This window comes from Loxodonta africana, chromosome 19 (genome assembly GCF_030014295.1).
Source record: "Loxodonta africana isolate mLoxAfr1 chromosome 19, mLoxAfr1.hap2, whole genome shotgun sequence".
In the NCBI taxonomy this organism is placed as follows: Eukaryota; Metazoa; Chordata; class Mammalia; order Proboscidea; family Elephantidae; genus Loxodonta; species Loxodonta africana.
The window spans coordinates 69,780,867-69,806,847 of NC_087360.1; the positions used below are offsets into that span (position 1 = coordinate 69,780,867).

Below are 25,981 nucleotides of genomic sequence, written 5' to 3' on the forward strand. Positions count from 1 at the left end.
GCAGGGGATCTTGTTAGAGCATGAAGTACCCCAGGGATAGCAGGGGATCCTGCTGCACTCCCACTTCCACTTTGGCCTGATGGTGAAGTTACTGCCTGTTGCAGATTATCTGGAAAGACAGTCATGAGCGAACAACATTGGAGAAAAAGAAACTCTAACACCATCATTGACCATGCTGATTTGGAAATTAATAGCATTTAAAAAATTCAGATATTTGCCTATCTTGAGTTTAAATATGAAATGAGAACCAAGAAGAATACTTTTCTAGGACCGCTGCTAGATTTTTAAAGACCAAATAGAAATTTTCCCAAATATAATTCAGTTCATTTATTTTACCAAGCAAAATCTACTTGTTGGTTTTCATAATTAAAGAAATGAGCCAGTTAATCACTTCGTAGCTCATTATATTGGTGATACAGAGATAATGCTAATCCACATTTAAATTCTGCTGATTTACCTAATTTTAGAATTTCATAGATTACCAACATTAGTTGTAGATTATTTTTATTACCATTTTCTTCTTCCTTCTCTTTTCTTTCTGTGTGTCTTCTCTTCTTCCTTTCAGGGACAGGCTGGCAGCTCAGAAGAAAATAAATAGGGTTGCTCTTTTTTGAAGAGCCTTCCTTCTGGTATTAGCTGTGCAGCAGGACTAGCTAGGGACATAATTATAATCAGTAATCCCTGCATTCCTACTCAGTTTCATTCTCAAACTGACATGATAGGTAAAGCTCTTTGATGCACTGGCCTGGTCCTGTTCGGTTCTTTCCATAGCTGCTAGTGCCAGTTGATACCACGTGCTGTTGTTATTGTGTGCCACCGAGGCGATTCTGACTCATAGTGACCCTATAGAACAGAGTAGAACTGCCCCATAGGGTTTCCAAGGCTGCCATCTTAATGGAAGCAGACTGCCACATCTCTCTCCTACACCAGGTGGTGAAGACTATTGATTTATTCATCCCGGGGTAATGTTTCTCACCTTGTAATGTCTACATGTGATAAAGTCTCCTTGAAGATGGGGTAGGCAATACCAAGTTCACTTTGTTTATTGATGTTATTGGGTATTTTATTTATTCATGCCCCTTTTGTCCTCCAAAAGGATGTGGGTGTAGCTTTCTTCAGAGCAGTTGCCACAAAATGGTTTATTTCTCATCCAGATAATTTACGTAAATAGTATACAGCTTCTTTTATAGGAAGGCAGCACTGTGCTCATCCCAATCCACGGTTCTGGGATGCTGTCCGGTTTTTAGATCGGTCAGTAGTTGGTATTCACAAGATATTTTAATCTGCTACTATATTGGTTAGTATTATATTTTTAAATAATTAGTAGAATTTAAGAACATACGTATGAAGTTTTCCTTTTGTTAATGTATCCAAATTGCGTCAATGTTACAGGCACTAGTCAACAATCCCAAAATTGAAGTAATAGATGGAAAATATGCCTTCAAGCCCAAGTACAACTTGAAAGATAAGAAGGCCCTACTCAGGCTCTTAGATAAGCATGACCAGCGAGGCTTAGGAGGGATTCTTCTAGAAGACATAGAGGAAGGACTGCCCAATTCCCACAAAGCTGTCAAGGTAACCTTTCTTTCCTTCCTGTGTTGTAATTATGTCCTTTGTAGATAATTGGAATTTTTTTTACTGTTCTAAAAGTTCTTTATTCTTCCGAGGGATGGTAGTACCACGGTGGTATCTCATCATTTGTTCAATGTACATGAATTCAACTGTACAGATTTGGCAGAAAGAAAAAGAGAAATTTGTTTATTCCCAGAGAAAGGGAAATTACAGCTGAAATGCAAAGAGTAAAAATTATTTTATTCATTTGTGAAATTCTAAGGGCCTAGGTCCCAGGAACTTAAAGGTGAGTTAAGGATATTTTAGGATATTTTTTTCAAGAGTAATTGTGACCAAACGTGAATTTTGCCTTGCAGAATGACTTTAGAACCTCTCCACAGTACTTTTTCACCGTACTTTTTTTTTGTGTTTATTCAGATAATACTTTTTACTTTTTTCTCCTAGTCTCTATAAAATGGGAGTTAAAGGAGTGACAGAAAATTGAATGTCTTTAGATTCTAGACTCCTGTGAACACTTGCAATTTTTAATATTCTTCCCTCTGTTTGCTAAACATTAGAAGGAAAGAGTGAAGGTTAGGGGACATCTAAGGTTGTTTCAGACTTGAACGCCATCGGCTTTGAAAAGAGACTCATCCGACTCATAGTGACCTTATTTATAACAGAACAGAACGTTGCCGGGTCCTTGCCATCCTCACAATTGCTGGTATATTTCAGCCTGTTGTTGCAGTTACTGTGTCAGTCCATCTCATGGAGGGTTTCCGTCGTTTTTGCTAACCCTTTACAAAAAATTATGTCCTTTTCTAGTGCTTGGTATTAATCATTCAACTGATTATATTTAAAAAAAAAAAAAAAGCAATAGCTCTGTAATTCAGAAATCTTCAGTAATTCACACAGACCCTTTCCTCTTCCTTTCAGTTAGTTTGCATTAATAATATTTTTTCTTCCTTTATGAAATATCAAGAGTATTGAACACTAATATTTAAAATCTCTATCATATATATATATGGGGCTGTAATGAACCAGTTAAGATTTGAAATTTGTGTCTTATGTCACAGATCAGGAAAGAGGGTAGCCATCTTTGTGTAACTTTGACAGGTCCCTTTCGTTGTGTTGTTATTGTCTGATTGTTGGATTCTTCAGAATACTGCTCAGAATTTTTCCTGAAGGCATTACTGTTTCCCTTACAAGTTGTTGTATTTGTATCCAGTGGTCGATTCAGGTGTACCACTAGACGTTGCTAACCTGCGGAGCCAGAGGCATTAACGTACAAAAGAATTGGTTAATTCCTGGCTGGCTGGAAGTCCTTAAGGGGCTCTTAGTAAAAGCCATCCTAATACAGATTACATTTCCAGTTTAAGTTTGGAACTCACTTGGAAAGACTGCTTGTCTTCATTCTTCAGAACTGCTAATGATAGATGCTAACCTGTAAGACGGACGTTTGTTTCTTCTTGTTTGCTCTTTGTGAAGTAAGACGTGCTCTTTTCTCTGTGTCTGTGTAATCCACGTACATATGTGTTAGACCTTTCGGTATTGTTCCAGAAGTCTCTGAGGCTTTGCTTATTCATTTATTTTTCATCTTTTTTCCCCTGTTCTTCACGTTGGATAATTTTTATTGATCTATCTTCAGTTTCACTCATTTTTCTTCATCTACTATCTGTTGTTAAGCCCACTTGAATTTTTTTGAGGTATTGTATTTTTCAGTACTAGACTTTTCATTTTTTTTTTTATGATTTCTGTTCCTTATTGAGATTTCCTTTTTTTTTTCCATTTATTACAAATATGTTTTTCCTTATACCTTTGCACATAGTATTATAGCTGCTTTAAAATTCTCTGCAAATTCTAACCGCTGGGTTGTTTTGGGGCCGGTCTCTACTGACTGCCTTTTTCTTGAGTATGGGCCATGTTTTCTTGTTTCTTCATATATCTAATAAATTTCTGTTGGTCCTTGGGCATTGTTAATTATGTGTAGAGACTCAGGGCTCTGTTAAATTCCTCCAAAGAGTGTTTTTGTTTGTTTGTTCTTAAGTGAGGAATTACCTTGATTGGACCCAGACTCTCAACTTTTACCTTCTCTGCATAAGGAATGTCTGTTCTGTTCTTTTAGCCACAGCTCATTTGTAGTTTATTTCATTCATGTGTATAGTTCAGGGCAGTCAGAGATTTGGGTAGAATTTATACCCCCTCTGGCTCACGTTTTTCCAGAGTTTTCCCTTTTCAGCTGCCGTGGTGGCCCTGTACTCTGTCCTCTGGCTCTTCAATCCAGAAAGACTGAGTATTTCTGCATTTTGGCTGCGGAGGCCACTGAAGGTGACCTGCTTTTGGTCAGTGCCCCTACCTTCTGCCAAGTATAGACCCCACCTTGAGTATCTCCCAACTTTTGGTTGTTCTTCAATTCCTTTAGGTAAAAACCCAAACCCGTTGCCGTCGAGTTGATTCTGACTCATTGGAACCCTGTAGGACAGAGTAGAACTGCCCCATAGGGTTTTCAAGGAGCAGCTGGTGGATTTGGACTGCTGACCTTTTGGTTAGCAGCCGAGCTCTTAACCACTGTGCCACCAGGGTTCCTCCTTTAGGTAACTGGTTTTACAAATGTTCTGTCCAGAGTTTAGTTTTCTCCAGGAGGGTTGATCTCTTAGGAACTACTTGGCCCTTACCAGAAGCAGATATTCCCATGATTTTCAAAATTAAAGATGTCTAAATATAACCTGAACAGATGTTGCAAACAATACGTTGCCAGAGTTGATAAACTGGGCGCCTATTTTAGCATGTTGGAAGGTAAGATTGCTGGATCCTAGCTACAGTCAGACAGTGCTGGGGGCGTTTCCTGCTCCACTCAGATTGCGCATTTGGCAGAGGCCAATATTATTGCCCTGAATTAGACTTTTCATTACATTCTAAAAGTATAACAGTGCCATAATCTGATAATTGCTTATTCTGTTTTAATAATTTTGTGATATAAAGTCACTTTGATAGTTTGTCCTTAGTGGTTCTGTTCCCTTAGGATTAGAGCTGAAGGAGCCATGATGAGCATACAATTTATTCTCTATTTTCAGGCAGGATTATTTCTAAATTGTTCAAAGCCTAGAATTTTTTAATCGTGTTTAAAAAAAAGTGACGATATCTTCTAAGTAACTTCTCAAGGCGTAGCTAAGTTAAATCTCTTTTGCTGTTGCTTCCTCTTGTTCAGTTCTTGGTTGAGATGGACAATAACTGTCACTGTCATTTTGTTGACCGAAGAGTGCTTTGAGGAGATGTACAGTATAGTAGTAGCAAGGAACAAAAGGACTGTCCAAAAGCAAAACAGAGAATGAGGAAAACCAGTGGCCGTCCCAGCTAACTCATCCCGCAGTACTTGTTTTTAGGGGGATTTCTAATGATTAAATCAGCCACCACAATATTCCTACCACGCCAGGCTGTATTCATACTGCGATACATTTATGTTTAAGGTAATGGATTGAATTAGCTGCTTTTTAGGATTCTTGCATTTGCTTTCCATATATAGTCGTCACCATCTGGTGGACTCTCTTTGCTTTATTATTATTTTAAAAATATTTAGTTACATTTTATCATTATTTCTGTGGTTATAATACTATTAAGTCATTCTACAAATAATTTACACAAGTAAGGATAAAAGAATGGTGAAAAATAGCTTTATTGTAAATTTTACTAAGAATTTAACAAAAAACTGTATTGACTAAATTTTGGTACATACATTAAAATGATAAAAGAATATTATCATGTATCCTTTTAGAAAAGTGAGATAGCTCAGGTTCTTATAGTAATATTGTGTGATAAAGTCCTTCCTGTTGAATAACTAGCTGGACGAGAATACGTTTTTCCTTTTTGTCCTTAGAAATACCTTGTTTACTCATTGATTCTTAAGCTTGAGACTATTGATCTGTGATATTGTTATCTGAAGAGTTATGGTTTGAGGTTTTATTTCTATGATGAATTTTTACATCATCATTAGAGTCTAGAGTGCTCCTATCTAGATTTTTGCATTCATCCTCTGATTCATCAAGGTGAAGTATTTTGTGTCATGTTTCTTTTCTTTGCTATAAGGGATAGAAAATCAGAAATTCTAAATTCTCAACTGTGTTTAATGCAAGCTAAAAAACTACAAAGATAGTGTCTCTAGTCTTTTACAGCTTCTTAAAAGAGGGTAATAGTGTAGTAACAAAACAGAAGGATAGATATTTTTCCACTGTTGCTTCGTACTTCTAGGTGATTTAATCATTCTCCTATTATTGAGTTTTTTAAAAGTATAATTGGAAATAATTGATAGTAATGATGAATAAGTGCCAGAATACTTAAAGATGTAGGAAAAATAAGATCACTAAGATTCCACGATGTATCTTAGATTAGTAAAAGGATCCAGTAGACCCATATAGTAATTCTAATGTAGAATGGACTTCTATTCTGATTTTTTGGTGGACCTCTGGGAATAAAAGTCTGAAATTCCAATCCTTAAAAATAGTCAGAACAGCTCAAGAAAAAGACTCAAAAACTGAAATTGGGTCCAGTAAGCCCTCGTAGTATACTGTGGGTTAAAAGAAATGGGACTACTTCATTGTATAATTTGGAGCTAACTGAAAAATCTTTATCTCCAAGGCTTTAGGGGACCAGATACTGTTTGTAAATCGTCCTGATAAGAAGAAAATTCTTTTTTTCAATGATAAGAGCTGTCAGTTTTCTGTGGATGAAGGTGAGCTTTTCTATATCGATACTTTTTTTTAGTTCACAAGTCTGTTACAATTTGAGTGATAAAATTTATAACCGGTGTTTTCCTTATTGTAACGAATTCTTGGTAAAGTTCTGAAAAATACAAAGTACAGCTTTCCTGTGTTTACAGGGAAAATCATTCTATATATATGTATATACAATAAACCAAACCAAACCTATTGCTGTCAAGTCAATTCTGACTGATAGTAACTCTGTAGGACAGAGGAGAACTGCCTCATAGAGTTTCCAAGAATCTGCTGGTGGATTTGAACTGCCGATCTTTTGGTTAGTAGCTGAGCTCTTAACTACTGCCCCACCAGGGCTCCATATATACAGTATACACTGTATATTTCTAAAAAGTCAAGTGTGTATTAAAAAACAGTACAAAAAATACTTTGTTTTTATATGTAAAACAGAATTGGGTTCTAGGCTCAGTTTATTATTATAAATTGGTTTTTAAAAAAAGTCTGTATACTTTCTAAGAAAGATGGTGGGGGTAAGCAAGGTTTTTCAACCTCAGCAGTATTGACATTTTGGGCTGGATAATTATTTGGGTGTAGGTGGTTGTCTTGTGCATTGTAGGATGTTTAGCAGCAGATACCAGTAACACACCCTCTCCCTCCAATGTGACAACCAAAAATGTCTCCAGACATTGCTTAATATCCCCTGGGGGGCAAAATTGCCCCAATTGTGAATTGCGTTAAAGGTACAGTTTATGATTATAAAATAGAAATTAATTAAGATACATTGTCTTCAAGCTTCTTTTAAAAGCTTGTTTCATTCAGCAACACCAGGGATATCAAAGTGGTGTCAGAGATATCGAGGTGGTACTAGGAATATCAGAGTGAACAAGGATTCGACCTTGAGTTTCCGGGATGAGGGGAAAGAATGACAGGAGACTATGGGTAGTCCAGCATGTTGCACGTTGTGATTGTGTTCTTATAGTGCTGTAGGGACACGGGAACAGCCAGCCATAGGCACCTCACATGTAAACAGCATTCCTTTAGTTGAAAGTGTTAGTATTACATAGCTCACTAATTTCAAAACAAAACAGAAAACAAATTTTGTTAATAATGCAAAGGACGTGTGTTTCCAGAGAAGACCCGTGGAAAGCTGACGTGCATGTTAACATTCGTCTCTCTCCCTTTTTTTGGTTCCTATTTTATCCCTCAAATGCTTTATGTCTTGAGGGTATTGGAGATTGTTGTTTTAGCACACTAGGTGGCAGTCTTAGCCACAGAGAGGAAATCTTGAGTGAGCCAGCCTTCAGTCACTCTGAAGAGTCACCCGCTGTTCTACATGTAATAGAAGCAAATGTCCTAAAATGAGGCAGATTGGAAGTAAAGACAGTGTGTATCATGTAGTAATTCTTTTAATTCAGTAGAGAAGTGAACACAAAGTAGTTTGCCCTAGAAAATTGAAGTTAGGAATGCATCTTATTTCACAAAGGCATTTATTTCCTTAACTGGATCTTACTCATTTAGAGGCAGTATAAACGCAGTGGTTAAAAGAATGGTCTGAGGAGTCAAACAGCAGGTTTAAATATTAGCTCTGCCCCTTACTGGCTCTCTCTCTGAGATTCCTTATCTATAAAACGGGAATAGCGGTATTTGTACCACATAGTCTTACATGGTTTTTAGGAGGGTTAAATGAGTTACCATAAATAAAAACACTTAGAGCTTGGAACAAAGTCTCGTGCATAGTAAGATCACAGTAATGTTAGCTGTTATTAATAGTATTGAAAAAAATCCAAAATATTAGTTTTAATCTTTCATGTCTGTCTTGTTAATGACTCAGTGAATCTATAGTTTTTACATTTGGTTAGACAAGATAGCATAGAAGCCCAGCCAGTTTAGCAGGCTGAGACCACATTTGCAATCTTTTACAATTATATAAGGTTCTTTCGTATTCTCCATGAGAAGTCTGATGACTAACTTTTCCCCCATTGCTGGTAACTTGTTCTTTGTTCTTTTGCCTGGAAGCTTATTCAGTTCCAACTTTATCCTTAGAATTCAGGACACCTCTCAGTAGCCACTACTTTTGAGTCCATAGCCTGGGGCTCTGACGCTATTTTAGGTAATTATTTTTAATGGTCATATAGTATTCCATTACCTAAAAAAAAAAACCCACCGCCGTCAAGTCAATTCCAACTTATAGCCACCCTGTAGGAGAGTAGAACTGCCAGATAGCGTTTCCAAGGAGCGCCTGGCGGATTTGAGCTGCCAGCCTCATCATTAGTAGCCATAGCACTTAACCACTATGCCACGAAGGTTTCCATTCCATTACCTAGATAAACTTTAAACAATTTTTGTGACCCTGCACAGAGAGAAATTGTGTTTTCTTTTATTTTTGTTATTATAAATAATGCTCAAATAATGCACAGTCCTTGCAATACATATATGTATGCACTTGTCTGATTATCTCTTTGCTGTAGTTTTACTGAAGTAGAATTGCTGGGTCAAGGTGCATGTATATTTAAAATAATCGCACCATTTTCCAAATGCCAGTGTCATAATTTGGACCAGTTTACACTGTCACAGCACTATATGAGTGAGTATCCATTTGTTCATATCCTCACTAATACTGGGTATTTTTAGTTGACTTCGTCAGTCTCAGAGAAAAAAGATTATCTCCTTTTTAATTTGCATTTTTTACAATTTTACAAAATTAACAGCTTTTTTGTTTGTTTTATTTTGTACCTCCATCAACTGAGCATTTTCTGTTCCTGCACATTAAAAAGTAATTAGATTTGGAACCCTGTGAGAGTCTTCCTCTAAAATTAGGCCTTGCCCCTTAGTGTTCATCTTAAATATTTATGGAGCTGTAATACATTTATATAGTAGATACAATATATAAATACTGCAACAAGGAAAGGCAGGGATTAAAGTAGAAATGTTTTATTGAAAAAAATGAAGAAATTGAAGAGTTTTTATTCAGGGATTTTCCTCTGGAAATAGCTCAAGTGACCTTTTAACAAAAGGAAATGGTTAAATGTTTTAATGCACTTTCAATTCCATTGTGACTTGAAAACTTAAAATGTTTTATATTTTTTATGGTTGTACATCAGTGTACAGATTGGCTTTCCAGACTGTCGAAGTTGCTAGAGGGCTGTCACTTGTCTTTGTTCTATAAACGCAGCAGTATTCTCTAGGTATTGTTGCCTCTGTGATTGTGTTATAGAAGGCCTGTGGTATCGGTAAGCTTCTGTACATATCAGGTAGAAAGTAGAAGTAAGCTCAGTCTTTAAGAACTGAAGTTTGCAATGCTGCTAAGACAGAGTGTGGCGAAATGAGTTTCTTTATGTGGCCTTTTGCCTTGGTTTTTTTTGAAAAACAGCTTGAAAGATTTTCCCCCGAGTCTTGAGGCGTTGTTACCTTTACCCTAGTTCTTTGGAGAAACTGCATGGGGGACGACCCAGGATACTTTCTACCCCAAAGGGTTGTTACTTTTGCACAGGGAAGAAACTAGTCTCTACCTGCAGAAAGTTACTTTTGTACAAGACCTGAGTTGAGTGACATCTCATTGGCTTGTGATGCTCCCAAAAGGATTGGATGGGTCACAGTCTTGCAAGAGATTGGTCGATTTACTGTTCAAACAGTGGCTTGAAAATCATCTAATAGGATTGAGTAACTTGTTGTGCATCAAGGGGATTGGTCATTTCATGGTCCTGCTGGGAGGACCGTGTCTTGAAATTGACAAGGAATTTGCTTTTAAGAGGTAATCCCACCGAGGTTTTGAGAGATGACAGACAAAGAGGGAGCCCCAAGAGCAAGAAAAGTCTGGAGCCTAGCAGCATGGACCTTCCAGTGAGGGGAATTTCCTAAAAAAGAGCTGTAATAACAGATCAAGGGCTGTTAATACCAAAGACAGTGAGGAGCCCAGAAGGGACCTGGTGGCAGAAAGCCAGGAGCAAAAGGCCCAGAAGCCGCCCTGGTGGCAGAGCCAGCAGTGTTGGCAGAAACCTGCTGCTAGGATAGCAGCCGAGCAAACTCTTGGATTGGCTGTGAGCTGGGCCAGTTAGCAGTGAAGAGGCCGATGGCGGGAAGGCCGAAGATAGAAGCTTGCATGGCTGGAATAGCATGCTTGTATGGCTAAGGAAGGGCCTGTTAGCAGCAGAGAGCAGCTGAGAGCTGTCCTGGCTGAAGCTGTCCTGTACTGAAGACAGGAGGGACGTGCTCTCTACCTAGGGGGAGCCTTCCACACCTCGCCTTTGTGCTTCCTGATCCTGATCCTGGGTGGTTCCTCTTCCTTCCCAGTTGATCCTGAGCCTAAGCTGTAGCCTGTTACTTCCCTAACAGCCCCGTAACTGTGAGTATAATCTGTGCATTCAGTGTGCCATTGCAACAAATTATTGAACCCAGGAGAGAAGCAGAGAGTACCGCGGGGGTGACAGCTGGTGTCAGAAATGGTGAAGAAGTTGGAGAGTGAAGGTCTGTCTGACCTCCCCCTCAGAGGAGCCAGCTCTGTGCTGATCCTGATTCTTATCCCTCAGGAAGTTAGGCGATTCCTGATGCTACATTACACAGAGGCTTGTAACAAGTGGCTCTATTGAGTGAAATTACTTACTGAGTAAAAGGTATTTTTATCATACTCATTTTTTGGTTATGTAGAGAGAAATATGGAGCTTAATTGTTACATATATATTTTTAATTGTTATATATTTATATCATATTAATACTTATTCTAAGTAAATGAACACAATTTTTTTAAAAATAACTTTTATTGTGCTTTAAGTGAAAGTTTACAAATCACGTCAGTCTCACACAAAAACTGAACACAATTTTTACATGTTAGAATTTAACAAATCCATGGTTAAATTGCCAGAACATTCTTTTATGTGACATACTTCTTTCAACAGCTATGGTAAATTTGACATACAAAATCCTGGTTTTGGCATACTTTCTTTTTTTTAATTGTGCTTTAGGTGAGAGTTTACAGCTCAAGTTAGTTTCTCATACAGAAATTTATACACACATTGTTACGTGACCCAAGTTGCTCTCCCTTTAATGTGACTGTACATTCCTCGTTCCCACCCCGGATTTCCCGTGTCCATTCAACCAGCTCCCGTGCCTTTCTGCCTTCTTATCTCACCTCCAGACAGGAGCTGCCCGTTTAGCCTCCTGTATCTACTTGACTAAGAAGCACACTCTTCACAAGTTATCATTTTATGTCTTACAGTCCAGTATATTCTTTGTCTGAAGAGTTGGCTTTGGGAATGATTTTAATTCTGGGTTAAGAGAGAGTCCGAGGGCCATGTCTTCTGGGGTTCCTCCAGTCTGAGTCAGACCATTAAGTCTGGTCTTTTTACTAGAATTTGAGTTTTGCACCCCACTTTTCTCCTGCGCCATCAGCGATTCTCTGTTGTGTTCCCTGTCGGCGATCATTGGTGGTAGACGGGCACCATCTGTTTCTTCTGGTCTCAGGCTGATGGAGTCTCTGGTTTATGTGGCCCTTTTCGTTTCTTGGGCTAATATTTTCCTTGTGTGTTTGGTGTTCTTCATTCTTCTTTGCTCAGAGTGGGTTGGGACCAATTGATGCGTCTTAGATGGCTGCTCACTAGCTTTAATACCTAAAGTGGGATGCAGAACATGTTCTTAATAAACTTTGTTATATGGCATACATTTTAAAGCACTAATTTTGCATGCTTTCTTGGCATTAGTGAGATGCTTTTTTTTATTGCTGACTTGGAAGTTTGACCTGGAACTATTTTCTCTCATATATACCTGTAGTTGAGGTCCCCAGGTGTCTCAAATGGTTTGCGCTTGATGAATAACCTAAAGGTTGTTGGTTCAAACCCATCCAGTGGTACCACAGAAGAAAGGCCTGGCAATCTGCTTCCACTAAGATTACAGCCCAGAAAACCCTATGGAACACAGTTCTACTGTGTAACACATGGATTCGCCGTGAGTTGGAATGGACTCATTGGCATCAGCTTATACCTGTAGGGAGCAGAGCAAGTCATCCTCACCATCTTGTCCTTAAAGCTTGGCTAAAATGTAGGTACTTGGAAACTTGTAGCTTCCACTTAGAATGTAGAAAGCTGGAGAAAACATTGTTTCCACCTTTAAAATAACAACAAATTTCAGGAATCTTCAACTTTACAACTTTCTTGAATCCATCAGAGAGCTGAGGTTGCAGTGCAACCACCTAACCCAAAATCTAAGGGAAGCCAGGCCCCTCAAGAAAAGATGGGAGATGAGCACTTATTTACCCAGGGCAGGCAAAATGAACTTCACTGGGAAGAATTCAATTAAAATATTTAACGAACTAATAGTGGCTGTATGTGGCTCTATAGCCAGAGACTATAGAACCCCTGGGGGCTGCAGACAAAGGAAGAATTGGCACCCACTTGCAGACTCTTCTTCCAAGACTTCACTGCATGCTTGAAAAAAGATTGAGGCTAGGGTGGGAGTACTGAGACGGGGAAGGCCCAGGAGGGAAACGGTTCCTTCTTCAGGAAGGTCATGAAGCCCTGTTTAGATCCTTCTCCCCTTTCTCTCCTGTGAGACAAAAGCCTTAAACCACTCAGGGAAGGGAATAGAAAGAAAACCCTCTCCTCCTGGGGCGGGGGCAGGAATATGTGCTGGGTCCAGAACTTCAGCAGAGCGGGAGGGCAGCTGCACGGAGAATGCTGTACCCCCGTAACCAAGGAACACAGCGCCTAAGACTGAAGGCTTCATCAGAACATCAGAGAACCCCCCTCCCAGCCCCACACCAGGCTAACAAGTTCAAGTAACAAGTAACAACGGAATTCTGTGACAGTTGCAAGAGCACAGAGGCTGGCCATCTGAGGTGCAGTTTAAAGGGAAGACCTAAAACTGAAGGTTAGGCAGACACTGAGAAAAAAACCTCTGGCAAACTAGTCTCTACCCTAAATACAAAGTGTGACTAGAAGGATTTGTAACTTGTGTTCTGAAGGAGCCCTGGTGGTGCAGTGGTTAAAGCACTAGGTTGCTAACAAAGAGGTCGGCGGTTGCACTCACCAGCTGCTCTATGGGAGAAGGATGTGGCAGTCTGCATCCATAAAGATTACAGCATTGGAAACCCTATGGAGCAGTTCTGCTCAGTCCCATAGGGTTGCTGTGAGTCAGAATCGGCTTGATGGCGGTGGGTTTGGTGTACTGTGGGTAACCATAGCAACAACAAATTCCAAATCCAGCTCTTGTCCTGACAGTAGATTAACGCAGCTTCTCTACACTAAAAGCAGAAGAAAGGCATGTCTATTTTCAGGCATAAAAATGATCAACCTCAGTCCCCACTGTCCTACATAGGATATTCTGCTTTCAAAAAAATTATGAGGCATAAAAAGAAGCAAGGAAAAACAGGACATTGTTGAGACAAAGGAATGAACAAAACCAGTTTCATAGGACACAGATACGGGAACACCAGGCATGGAATTTAAACAACCCTGATTAATACGTTAAGAACTCTAGTAGAAAAGGTGGACAACATACATGACCACGTGAGATATTTCATTCAGAGAGACAGGCACTATAAGAAGATCAAACGAAAATCCTAGAAATGAAAAGCACAGTAACAGATAACAGGCTTATCGATAAACTTGACATAGCCAAGGAAAGAATCTGTGACCTCGAGGATGTCGTTGTTACTTAGCTGCTGTTGAGTTGGCCCCTGACTCATAACGACCCCATGCATAACAGGACCTGACTGTTGTGATCCGTAGGATTCTTACTGGCCGATTTTCGGAAGTAGATCACCAGGCCTTTTTCCTGGTCTGCCTTAGTCTGGAATCTCCGCTGAAACTTGTTCAGCATTATAGTAATGAACAAGCTTCCACTGACAGATGGAGGCTACACTTGAGTTGCATTGGCCAGAAATCGAACCCAGATCTCCCACGTAAAAGGCAGAAATTCCACCACTGAACCACTACCACCGCAGAACTTGAGGCTAGGCCAGTACAAATTATCCAAGCTGCAGTGCAGAGTGAAAAAAATAGAACATCCTTGAACTGCAGGGACAGTATAAAATGGTCTCCATATGTAATTGAAATCTCAGGAGATGAGAGAGAATGGGGCAGAAGAAGTATTTGAAGAAACAACGGCCAAAAATTTTCGAAAATTAATACTAGACACCAAACCAAAGGTACAAGAAGCTCAGAGAACATGATACAGAATAACCTCAAAAACAAACGGAAAAACATCTAGGTATATCATATGCGACCTGCTGAGAAACAGAAGATGAAGGGGAAATATTGAGAGTAATCACAGGGAGAAGACTCATTACACACAGAGGCAGAAAGAATCACAACAAAGTTCTCAAACTATGCAAGCCAAAAAATGGAGTCGCATCTTTCAAGGGCCAAAAGGAAAAAACCTTTTAATCTAAAATTCTGCACCTGGTAAAGGTAATCTTTCAAAAGTGAAGGAGAAATACTCTCTCAGAGGAACAAAAACAGAGGATTTAATGCCATCAAACCTGTAGTACCAGAAATATTAAAGGAAGTTTTTCAGGCAGACAGATGTGACACGAGACAGTAACTTGAATATATACAGCCAAGTTCAGTGTGCTGGGAGTTGAATAAGTGAAGGTAAATATAGTATTATGTTTTTCTTAATTGCTCTGGAAGATAAACAACTAAAAATACTAGCAGTATATTTTGTGTTTATAGCATATGTAAAAGTAAAACAGCAAAATAGCACAGAGGTCAGGAGGAAATAATTGGGAATATATTGTTAAAGGTCTTTACACTACCTGTGAGATGATAAAATTTACTTGAAGCTAGATTCTGAATAATCAAAGATGCATATTGTAAATCTAGGACAAGCACTGTTATGGATTGAATTGTGTCCCTTAGAAAGATACTGAAGCCCTGACCCCTACCTGTGAACATGATCTTGTTTGGAAAAAGGGTCTTTGAAGATGTTACCAGTTAACATGAGGTCATGCTAAAGTAGGTCCTAACCCAGCACGAGTGGTGTCCTTAAAAAGAGGAGAAGAGACACAGAGAGAAGATGGCCAAGGAATGCCAAGGATCACTGACCATCACCAGAGGCTAGGGGAGAGGCATGGAACAGATTCTCCCTCAGCACCTTCAGAAGGAATCAGCATGACTAAGGTGCTGATATCAGACTTCTAGCCTCCAGATCTGGGAGACAATAAATTGCTGTTCTTATAAGCCACCTAGTTGGTGATATTTTGTTAACAGCAGCCCTCGGAAACTAATATAACCACTAAAAATATGAAAGAAAAGAAGAGGTATAAGTAATAAGCCAATTAAAAAACTGTTGCTGTCGAGTTGATTCCAACTCACAGTGACCCTATAGTACAGAGTAGAACTGCCCCATAGGGTTTCCAAGGAGTGGCTGGTGGTTTGATCTGCTGACGTTGTGGTTAGCAGCCAAGCTCTTAACCATGGCGCCACCAGGGCTCCAAGTAGCCAGTAAAACCAAAACCAAACCCTTTGCCCTTTGAGTCGATTCCGACTTACAGTAACCCTATAGAACAGAGTCGAACTGCCCCATAGGGCTTCTAAGGAGCGGCTGGTGGATTCGAACTGCCGACCTTTTGGTTAGCAGGCAAGCTCTTAACCACTGCACCACCAGGGCTCCAGTAAGCCAACAGTAGAGATAAAGTAGAATCATAAAAATATATTCAATTAATTCAGATGAGCGCAGAAACAGAAGGGGGGAAAAATACCAAGGAACAGATGGAACAAATAGAAACAGTGAGAAGATGATAAATTTGATTCTAACTATATTAATAATTATGTGAAATGTAAATGGTCAACACACCAGTTATGACAGAGATTTTCAGCCTGGATAGAAAAGCAAAACCCTACTATATGCTGCTTATAAGAAACCCACTTTAATTATAAAGATATGGGTTAAAAGTAAAAGGAGGTAAAATGATGCACCATGCAAACGCTAATCAAAAGAAAGCTAGCATGGCTATATTTATATCAAAGTAGACTTCAGAGCAAAGAGAATCATTATGAAATGATAAAGAGGTCAGTTCTTCGAGAGAATGTAACAGTCCTAAATGTGTACGTGCCTAACAGCAGAGCGTTAAAATACATGAGTCAGAAACGGATATAACTGAAAGGAGAAATAGACAAACCACAGTGAAGACCGGGCAGTCTACAACACTTCTCTTTCGGTAACTTTTTGAACAAGTAAACGAAAAATTAAGATTCAGAAGTTCTACACAACACTGTCAACCGGCTTGACCTAATTGGCATTTAAAGAACAGTCTACCCAACGACAATTGTTGTTAGGTGCCTTCGAGTCATTTTCACCTCACAGCGACCCGTGTGACAGGGTAGAACTGCCCCACAGGGGCTTGCTTGGCTGTAATCTCTATGGAAACAGATTGCCAGGTCTTTCTCCCGAGGAGCCGCTGGGTGAGTTTGAACTGACAACCTTTCAGTTGATAGCCAAGTGCTTAACCATTTGCATCTCCGGGGCTCCGTCCCAGGAACAGTAGAATATGTATATTTTCAAGTGCATGTGGAATATTCACTAAGATAGACTGTAGTCTAGGTCACGAAACAAACCCTAATGAATGTAAAAGAATTGAAAGTATACAAAGGATGATCTCGAACTGTAATGGAATTGAGCTAGAAATTAACGTGTTTGGAAACTCTCAGAATATTTGGAAATCAACACTTTTAAATGATCTGTGGTTCAAAGAGGAAATCACAAGGGAAATTTAAAAAATATGTTGAATTAAATGAATGTGAATACAATGTATCAAAATTCAGGAGATGTAGCTAAAGTGGTGCTTAGAGAGAGATGTAAGATAGTAAATGGTTACAGTGAAAAAGAAGAAAATTTTCAAATCAATAATCTTAGCTTCTACCTTAAGAAACTGGAAAAACAAATTCACCTAAAACAGGAAATAATAAAATGGAGAGTAGAAATTAATGAAATAACAGAAAAATAGAGAAAAATCATTAAAACTAAAAGTTCGTTCTTTGAAGAAAACAAAAAGTCATTAAAATTGATAATCTAGCCAGACTAACCAAGAATAATAAAGAGAAGACACAGATTACAAATATCAGGAATGAAATGGGACCTCACTATGGACACTGCTGTATTCATTTTCCATTGTTGCTGTGAAAATTACTGCTAATTTAGTGGCTTAAAACAGCACAAAGTTGTTATTATCTCTAGGTTGGAAGTCTGACTCAGGTCTCACTGGGCTCAGATCAACATGTTGGCAGGCTGTGTTCCTTCTGGAGCCTCTAGAGGAGAGTCCCTTTCCCTGCTTTTTCTAGCTTCTAGAACCACCCACATTCCTTGGTTTGTGGCCCCCTTCCTCGACCTCCAGAGCCAGCAGTGCTGCATCTCTCTGGCCGTAGCTGGGAGAAGTATCCACTTTTAAGGACCTGTGTGATGAGGCTGGGCCCACCAGATAATCTGGGATAATCTCATCTAAAGGTCCTTAATTTCAGTACATCTAAAGCTCCCTTTGTCATGTAAAGTAGCATTTTCACAGATTCTGGAGATTAGGACATTTTGGGGGCTCAGTATTCTGCCTACCAAATCTGTATATGGTAAAGGGATGACCAGGGGTTACTGTGAACAACTGTTTGCCTGTAACTTCAACAGTTTAGATGAAATGGTTGAATTCCTTGAAAGACAAACTACCGAAGCTCACGTAAGAAAAAAAATAATCTGAATAGTCTTTTATCTATTAAAAAAACTTAATTTCTGGTTAAGGACCTGCCTACAGAGAAAACTCAGGGCTCAGATGGCTTCACTGGTGAATAGTACGAAAGATTTAATGAATAAATAAAACCAATTCTATACAGAATTTTCTAGAATACAGAAGAGAAGGGCATACTTCCTGTCTTAGTCTCCTAGGGCTGCCATAACAAAACACCACAAAGTGGGTGGTTTTAAAGAACAGAAATCGATGGACTTACACTTCAGGAGGCGTGGAGTCTGAGTTTGGGGCATCAGCAGGGCTATGCTCTGTCCGTTCGCTCTAGGGACGAACCTCCCTTGTCTCTTCTGGTAGCTCAGGTATCTTTCCGTGTTTCTTGCTTTGTGGATGTATCTTCACATGGTTATCGTCCCTCTCTGTGTGACTTTGTGTCTGTTCTCCCCTTTTATAAGACTCCACTTAGGAGGGATCAGGAGCGATTCTACTCTGTATGGCCTCATTAACTGGTAATATCTTCAACGAAAGAACCTATTTTCACAGTGTCCACCCTTATTGAGGGTCTTCCTCTTTTTCACTGACTGTCTACTTTACCAAACCTGATATCCTTTTTCAGGGACTGGTCCCTTCTGATAACATGTCTGAAGTATGTGAGACGAAGTCTTGGCATCCTTACTTCTAAGGAGTATTCTGGCTGTACTTCTTCCAAGACAGATTTGTTTTCCTGGCTAGCACCAAAATTCAAGGGATCAATTCTTCTTGTCTTCCTTATTCATCAGCCAGCTTTCATGTGCGTATGAGGCAGTGGAAATACCATAGTTTGAATCAGGCTCACCTTAGACCTCAAGGTGACATCTTTGCTTTTTTACATGTTAAAACCTACTGGAATAGCTAAAGTAAAATGGAACCACCATATCAAGTGAGATGTGTGGAGCCACTGGCACTCTCACAGTTGACAGGATCCAAAGTAGCACAGGCAATTGGAAAACAATTTGGCATTTTTTATTTTAAAAAATTTCTTAATTTTTTAATTAAAATTTTAAAATTGAAAAGTACTTATTGTGATGTAGTTCACATACCATAAAATTCAGCCTTTCAGTGTATATAACTCACTAGCTTTTAGTATACTCACGTAGTTGCACAACCAACACTGCTACTATTTAGTTCTGGAACGTTTTCATCAGCCCAGAACGAACCCCCATACCCAGTAGCAGTCACTCCCCGTTCCTCTCTCCTCAAGCCCCTGGCAGCCACTGTTCCACTTGCTGTGTGTATGGATTTGCCTGTGCTGGACACTTCATGTAAATGGAACCATACAACAGATGGCCTTTTGTGCCTGGCTTCTTTCACTTAGCATAATGCCTTCAAGGTTCATCCGTGTTGTGGCATGAAGCAGCCTCCCATTCCTTTTTATGGCTGAATAAAAACCCATCGTATGGATGTAACACATTTTATTTGGCCATTTATCAATTGACGTTGGCTTTTTCCGCTGTGAGACTGTTGTGAATAATGTTGCTATGAATATTTGTGTACAGGTTTTTGCGTGGGCATGCTTTCATTTCTCTTGAGTATTCACCTCGGAATGCATCCGCTGGATCTTTGGTAACTGCGTGTTTACCTTTTTGGGGAACTGCTATATTGCCTTGCAAAGCTGCGGCGCCATTTTACATTCCCACCAGCTGTGTATCAGGGTTCTCATTTCTACACGCCTTTGCTGTAAGAATGGTGTGGTGTCAGACCTCCCCTAATGTCAGTGGCGCTACGAGAATCAGCATCAGCATCACCCCAGAGCTGATTCTCATGACATGGTGGTCAGACACACTTCACTCTCCAATCTTTTTTACCGCCTCTGACACCAGCTGTCCCTCCCGTGGCACTGTGTATTTCTGCTGGGTTAATTTGTTGCAGTGGCCACACAGAACTCACAGACAATACTCATGATTATGGAGTTGATTAGGGAATACAATTCAGGATCAGGATCAACTTGGAGGTAACAGGAACAACTCAGGATATAGTTCTTTGATCAGGACAGTTTTTTCTCAGCTGCTGGTGCCAGGCCTAGCCTCTGGGCTCTGGACTCTGTGCCCTTGACCCAGCCCCTGCTTTGCTCAAGCAGCTGTTACAGCCGTTTAACTCCACTGGTAAGTGCCTGGAGGCACTCCACTGTGCCAGCAAGCCTCCTGCCCGAAGGCACTCTGTGGATTGGCAAATAGCCTCCAGTCCCGTGTGGTTGCCATCTTGTGCCTTCTTCAGTGTTACAGCTTTCTGTCTCTTAGGTTTAAGAGATTTTCAGCACAGGGGCCCCGGGTCCAAGGGATACGCTCTGCTCCCAACTCTTTCTTGATGGTAGTGAGGTTCCCTTCCTTCTCTCTGAGATTGGCTCTTTTTAAATCTAGAAGGATAGAAAAACTGACCGGTCCCGTACAAGGATTCCATACACCTTATTTGCGTAGTCCTGCCCAGTCGCTTTGTTGGAGTCAGGAGACCATGGCTAGACGGGCCGTGTTAAAGCAGTTCACTGCAGTGCACTCGTCTCTACTTGCTGTTTGTCTGAGTCTGACCATCCAGGTGGGTGTAAATGGTATCACCACTGGTGCTTTCCTTTGAATTTCCCTGGTGACTAACGATGTTGTGCATCATGTCATGTGTTTATTGGACATTTGTATATTTTCTTTGGAGAAATGTCTAATCAGATCTTCTGTGGACTTAAAAAAATTGGCTTATTTGTCTTTATTGTAGTTTCAAGAATTCTTTATTCTGGATATAAGTCCCTAGTAAGATACATGATTTGCAGATATTTTCTTCATCCTGTGGCTTGTCTTTTCACCTTTTTGATAATGCCTTTAAAGTACAAGAGGTTTTAATTTGGATGAAGTTCAGTGCATCTGTTTTTCTTTGGTTGCTTGCTCTTTTGGCATCACATCTAAGTAACTATTGCCTAGTCCAAGGTCATGAAGATTTACTTCTATTTTTTTCTTCCTTCTAAGAGGTGTAGTTTTAGCTTCAAACATTGAGATCTTTGATCATTTTGAGTTAATTTTTTGCATATAATGGGAGGTATGGGTCTAACCTCATTCTTTCGAAAGTTAAATACATGCTTACTGTATATCCCAGCTAGCCCACTCTTAGATATTTCCCCAAATTCACACAAAATCCTGTACACACGTTTACATGAGGTTTGTAGGCAAGAATCATCTATGATGGATGCTAAAATTAGTGAAAGTATGATGGGAAAGAGGATAATTGGCATAACCTCAGAGTATCTCCCCTTAAAGGTGCTTATTAATTACAAAGGGAAAAATAGTAACTTTAGGTGGGGAAACCTGACAGACACCACCTCAACCAGGGATGAGAGTTTCATAGCACCAGTAATGAGACTTATCAACATCCTGTACCCACGATACTACGCACTTAGAGGGCACAACGTAACTTCTGTGTATTCTGCCAAAAATGACTGACTTCCATCTCGTCATGAAGAAGTATCACACAAACCAAGTTGTGGGACATTCTCCAGAATGGCTTTCTTCAGAATTGGCATGGTCCTGAGCGACAGAGACTGGCATGGAGGCGCTCTTAGAGGTTGGAGACCAAGGAGATGCGACAACTAAATGCAGTTTGGGGCCCTGCATTGCATCCTGGACGAGGAAAGGACACTGATGGGAAAACCGGCAAAATTCCTGTACGGTCTGTAGATTAATTAGTAGTATTGCATTAATGTTAGTTTCAGTAGTTACACTACGATTGTGTCATGTGTTTACATTAGGGCAAGGGTATGTAGGAAGTCTCTAATAATTTTGCACATTCTCACTCAGTGCAAGATTATTGGAGCCCTGGTGGCGCAGTGGTTAAGAGTTCAGCTGCTAACCAAAAGGTCAGCAGTTTGAATCCACCAGATGCTCCTTGGAAATCCTATGGGGCAGTTATACTCTGTCGTGTAGGGTTTCTCTGAGTCGGAATTGACTCAATAGCAACAGGTTTGGTTTTGGTTTTATAAAATTATTTTATAATAAAGTTTAAAAAATATAAAAAGAGAACAGACACTATGGTGCCCAGACTATTGCATTCCATACATTTGGTAGCCACACTGTGTTGTCAGTACAGTGCCTGTGTCTGTGGGAAACCAAGGAAAACACAGGCTTCCCTGCTCTCAGGGAGCTAGCTAACAGCTGTTGCCGAGGTTGGCAGAGTCATAGACACGGCCCTCATCCAGTTAAATAATTTCTGTAATGTCTGCAGATGAAAGGTCAGTGAGAAAGAGTCCCTGACATCCGTGGCTATTTAAACATTTTATTCAGAGATGTTTTGGATTTAAGTGACTTCATGCCCAGGTGCAGTCTTTATAGTAGATTATGTCATTTTTGCATTTAGTCACCTTCAACAGAAAGCTTCTCAGTGTGTCAGAAAGCAGATTACCTAAGCGTCACCAGAGTCCCAACTGTTGGGGCATCACCTGCTTCATGTAATATTTATTAAAACAACGGAGAAAGAAAGGAGGAAAAGAAGAGGGAACAGGAAAAATCTGGCTCGGCCCAGGGTTGAGGCCTACTTTATTTATAGTCCGTGAACCAAACGTGCTGCCAGCGTACATGAAACTTACTGGGCGAGGAATGAAGGAGGTGGGGCGGTACCAGTCACCGCCTTGATAGAGCATTCCAGAGCGGCTGAGGAGACTCTTGATACGAAGGCACAGTTTGTATGGGCGACGGCTGTCGTGAATGTAAGGTCCAGGCTAACAGCAGCGGAGCTCTCAAGGAGCTTTTTTTTTTTTTTTTTTTTGGCACGCCATCGTGCCTAAGTGTTACGATTTTGACATTACAAGAAGTTTTTTTTGTGTTGGAAGTAGTTGCTGACAAGGAAGCCGCTCTTGTCAGCTGCCGTTGAGTCAGCTTCCGACTCATAGCGACCCCATGGGACAGAGTAGAACTACCCTTTAGGGCTCTCTTGGCTGTAATCTTTACAGGAGCAGATCACCAGGCCCTTCTACTGCGGAGTGGCTGCGGGGGTTCGAACCACCATCCACCTTGCAGTTATCAGCCAAGCGCTCAACTGTAGCACGTCCAGGACTCCTTGGTGTGAAGGCCAGTTGGCAGCAGAATTGAAGAGGCAAACGGCTTGTATTTTGGATGTGTCTCGATTGTGATGTCTTGGTTGCACAAATAGTGGTATGCCTCTGAGGAGGAAACAGGCTGCAGTTCAGGCCTTTCTGCTTTGTTTATGAGGGACGAAGACATCCTTCCGTCTCTAACCACCCTCCCTCCTCTTTTATGACCTAGTCATCACCCATTCCTGCCATAGGTCATTTAACTTAGAAAGTCTCTTGAAAGCGAGCTGTTAACACTACCTCGTTCCTGTATAACCATAAAGATGGTTTCCCGTCTCCCTGCTTGTTTGTGGGTACAGATAGGGGAGGAAGTGGGTGGAGTATGATGAGCTCAGGGAAGATGAGCAGGGATTTGAACTGTTTGCCCAAAATGGAGGGAATGGATTTTTGGAATAAACACAGTGTTGATGGCTTTTCTTCCCCAGGGAAGCAGGGAGGCCTAGATCATATCATCCTTCGTTTACCAGACTCAGAAGACAGAATACCGCTGGTGTGGTCTCTGACACGCAGCCTCCTGCTACTCAGAGCTCCGCCTTTGAACGTTCCTGTCTTGTTTCCTTTATGATAATGAGCTCTCGGATATGTCCATTTAGACCCAGAGCGGATAATGCTGAAGCCTGGATTCTGATCACTAGTTGGTGTTGTAGCTTGTAAAAATGTACAATAACTACCGTCTTGTTGGCACAGAGTTTCAGAAACTTTGGAGGAGTGTTACTGTGGATTCAATGGATGATGAGAAAATTGAAGAGTATCTGAAGCGACAGGGCATTTCTTCCATGCAGGAATCCGGGCCAAAGAAAGTGGTATGTCATCTCTGGGGGCGGTGTGGGAAGTTTACTCCTCTGTTCTGTGAACTGTGAGCCTGCTTCCTGTGCTTCCCGAGAGCGAGGAGTCTGTTCCCTGTCCTGGTTTTCCTCAGTGTCCGACTCTCCTGATGCAGACCAGATCTTTTCTGCCCTCAGGTGCTCCTCCCCAGGCACATGAGAGCATTCCCAGTGTCTCCAGCCATACTGGACATTTGGTAGTTCCCACATGTTGCCTGCTGTTTGACCTCTAATCTCTGGCACATACTTCTCCCCGTTTCTAAAGGAACCTGCTTGGCCTTTATGGCCTTCGTCTTACTCCTCTCCCTCTTACTCAGTGACATTCACGAGCTGTGTGTTTCCTGTACTCAGCTCTGCCACAGCCCATATCACTAAGTGTCCTTGTTGCAGTTCAGGTCCTGTAGGAACCAGGTATTACTGTCTTTATAGCCCCAACCTCTGCACATAAAAAAAGCAAACCTGTTACCATTGAGTCAATTCCGACTCACAGCGACCCTATGGGACATAGTAGAACTGCCCCATAGGGTTTCCAGGGAGCGGCTGGTGGATTCAGACTGCTGACCTTTTGATTAGCACCGAGTTGTTAACCACTGCGCCAGCAGGACTCCCCTCTGCACATAGTCAGGATCCATCACCAGATGAGGACTTGTGAGCTGCCCTTTACCAGCTGATCAGCTATCCAAGAGCAAAGCCAGGCTGAGGAATACTCAGCATCCCCTTGTCACCATTGTACTTTGTAACCTGCCTTCTGTGTGTGTCTCTGGGCTTTATTCACTGAATTTTGGGGACCCATAAAAAGATATTTGTTGCCAACGATCTCTCCACCAGTTTAGTGTAATTGCAGCAGGCTTGATTTCCTGTTGTTGCTTAGTTTATTTCTTGATGTTTTTATCAGGTGATGTTAATACTCAAGTATACAGAAAAGAATAGAGGATAATATAACAAACCTTTGTGTGCCCATTTGCACTACAATTCTGTTGTGTCTCACTATTTTGCCCTGTTTACTTTGAATCTTTTTAATTAGTAATGGTTGATACATTTTTTTTTAAACCTGGTAACAAAAGGAGGCAACAAAGAGCTTCACTGTCTATCTTTTGTTTTTTCGATTTAGTGCCTAGAACAGCTCTTGTAAGATTTGGTGCCTGGCGGCGCTGTGTGCTGCACTCTTAACACAGAGCACTTCGCCAGGGGAGTGTGCTGGTGTGTGTCATGCTGGGCTACAAGCAAAAAAAAAAAAAAAAAAACAGACGGAAAGCCCTCTATCTCTTTGCTGCTGGTTTCTGGGCATTTTTAGAAAATCCAGACCACACTGCCTCTCACTCTGAGTGAGTAACTAATGTTGCTAACACTTTTTACCTGTCTTTTTAGGCCCCAATTCAGAGAAGGAAAAAGCCTGCGTCACAGAAAAAGCGACGATTTAAGACTCATAATGAACACTTGGCTGGTGTGCTAAAGGATTACTCTGACATCACTCCTGGCAAATAGTGAACTCTGTGTCCTTGAGCGAAGAGTTACAAATCCAGAATCAAGGTCTTTCTCATTGAAGCTTGGAATCTGAAGACCGACTCTCTTCCCATTCTACTTCCTAGGACTGAGAAGAGTAGGCCAGTCTCCCGTGCAAGTGCAAACCACCAACCTCAAAGCTTATTTAATGGAATAGGCTAATGAGAAATGGGACTTGGTGTGACGTTCACTGTCACCCTTTTCTTACTTCTTGGGTGGAAGGCACTTAGCATGACACACAAGTGTCTTTGATGTTTAGCTCAGCTTCTGGATGGCTCCTGGTTCCATTTTTTCTCTTTTATTACTTTAGAGCAAGTTTGCAGATAGGCTTGAATGCGGTATTTGTTTATTCCAAAAGAACATATTTATAATAAAATCATCGTAGAAGGATTTTAAAGATATTAGCAAGTTCGATTTCTTTCTTTTTATTCTTGAGAAACGGCGGTGAGCAACTTCACTCTTCACTTCACCTTGGGCACACATTTGGGATGCTGTCGAAGACTGTAGTCTTCACTGTGTTGCTGTTGATCAGAAGAATTTCATAATTGGAACACAAGTTATGCCTCTTGTTAGCAAGTTAAAGCTATAAAGATACAATAAGTAATTTTAATGTTTTCTTTTAAAAGGATAAGTC

General features: G+C 40.6%; 1 protein-coding gene across 4 annotated transcripts in view; it reads left to right on the forward strand.

Annotated features, from left to right (window-relative positions):
• The window catches only part of GTF2E2 (general transcription factor IIE subunit 2), an 81,245-nt gene extending 55,494 nt beyond the window's left edge, over nt 1–25,751 (forward strand). For 3 of the 4 annotated variants that reach the window (XM_010592474.3, XM_023551137.2, XM_003412551.4), the window contains 4 exons: nt 1,393–1,575; nt 6,184–6,277; nt 23,708–23,823; nt 25,213–25,751. In XM_010592474.3, coding sequence (XP_010590776.1) covers nt 1,393–1,575; nt 6,184–6,277; nt 23,708–23,823; nt 25,213–25,329 — 510 coding nt within the window. In that variant the 3' untranslated portion in view covers nt 25,330–25,751. The other variant, XM_064272835.1, reaches the window with a different exon arrangement.
• Nucleotides 25,752–25,981: the final 230 nt, after the last annotated feature.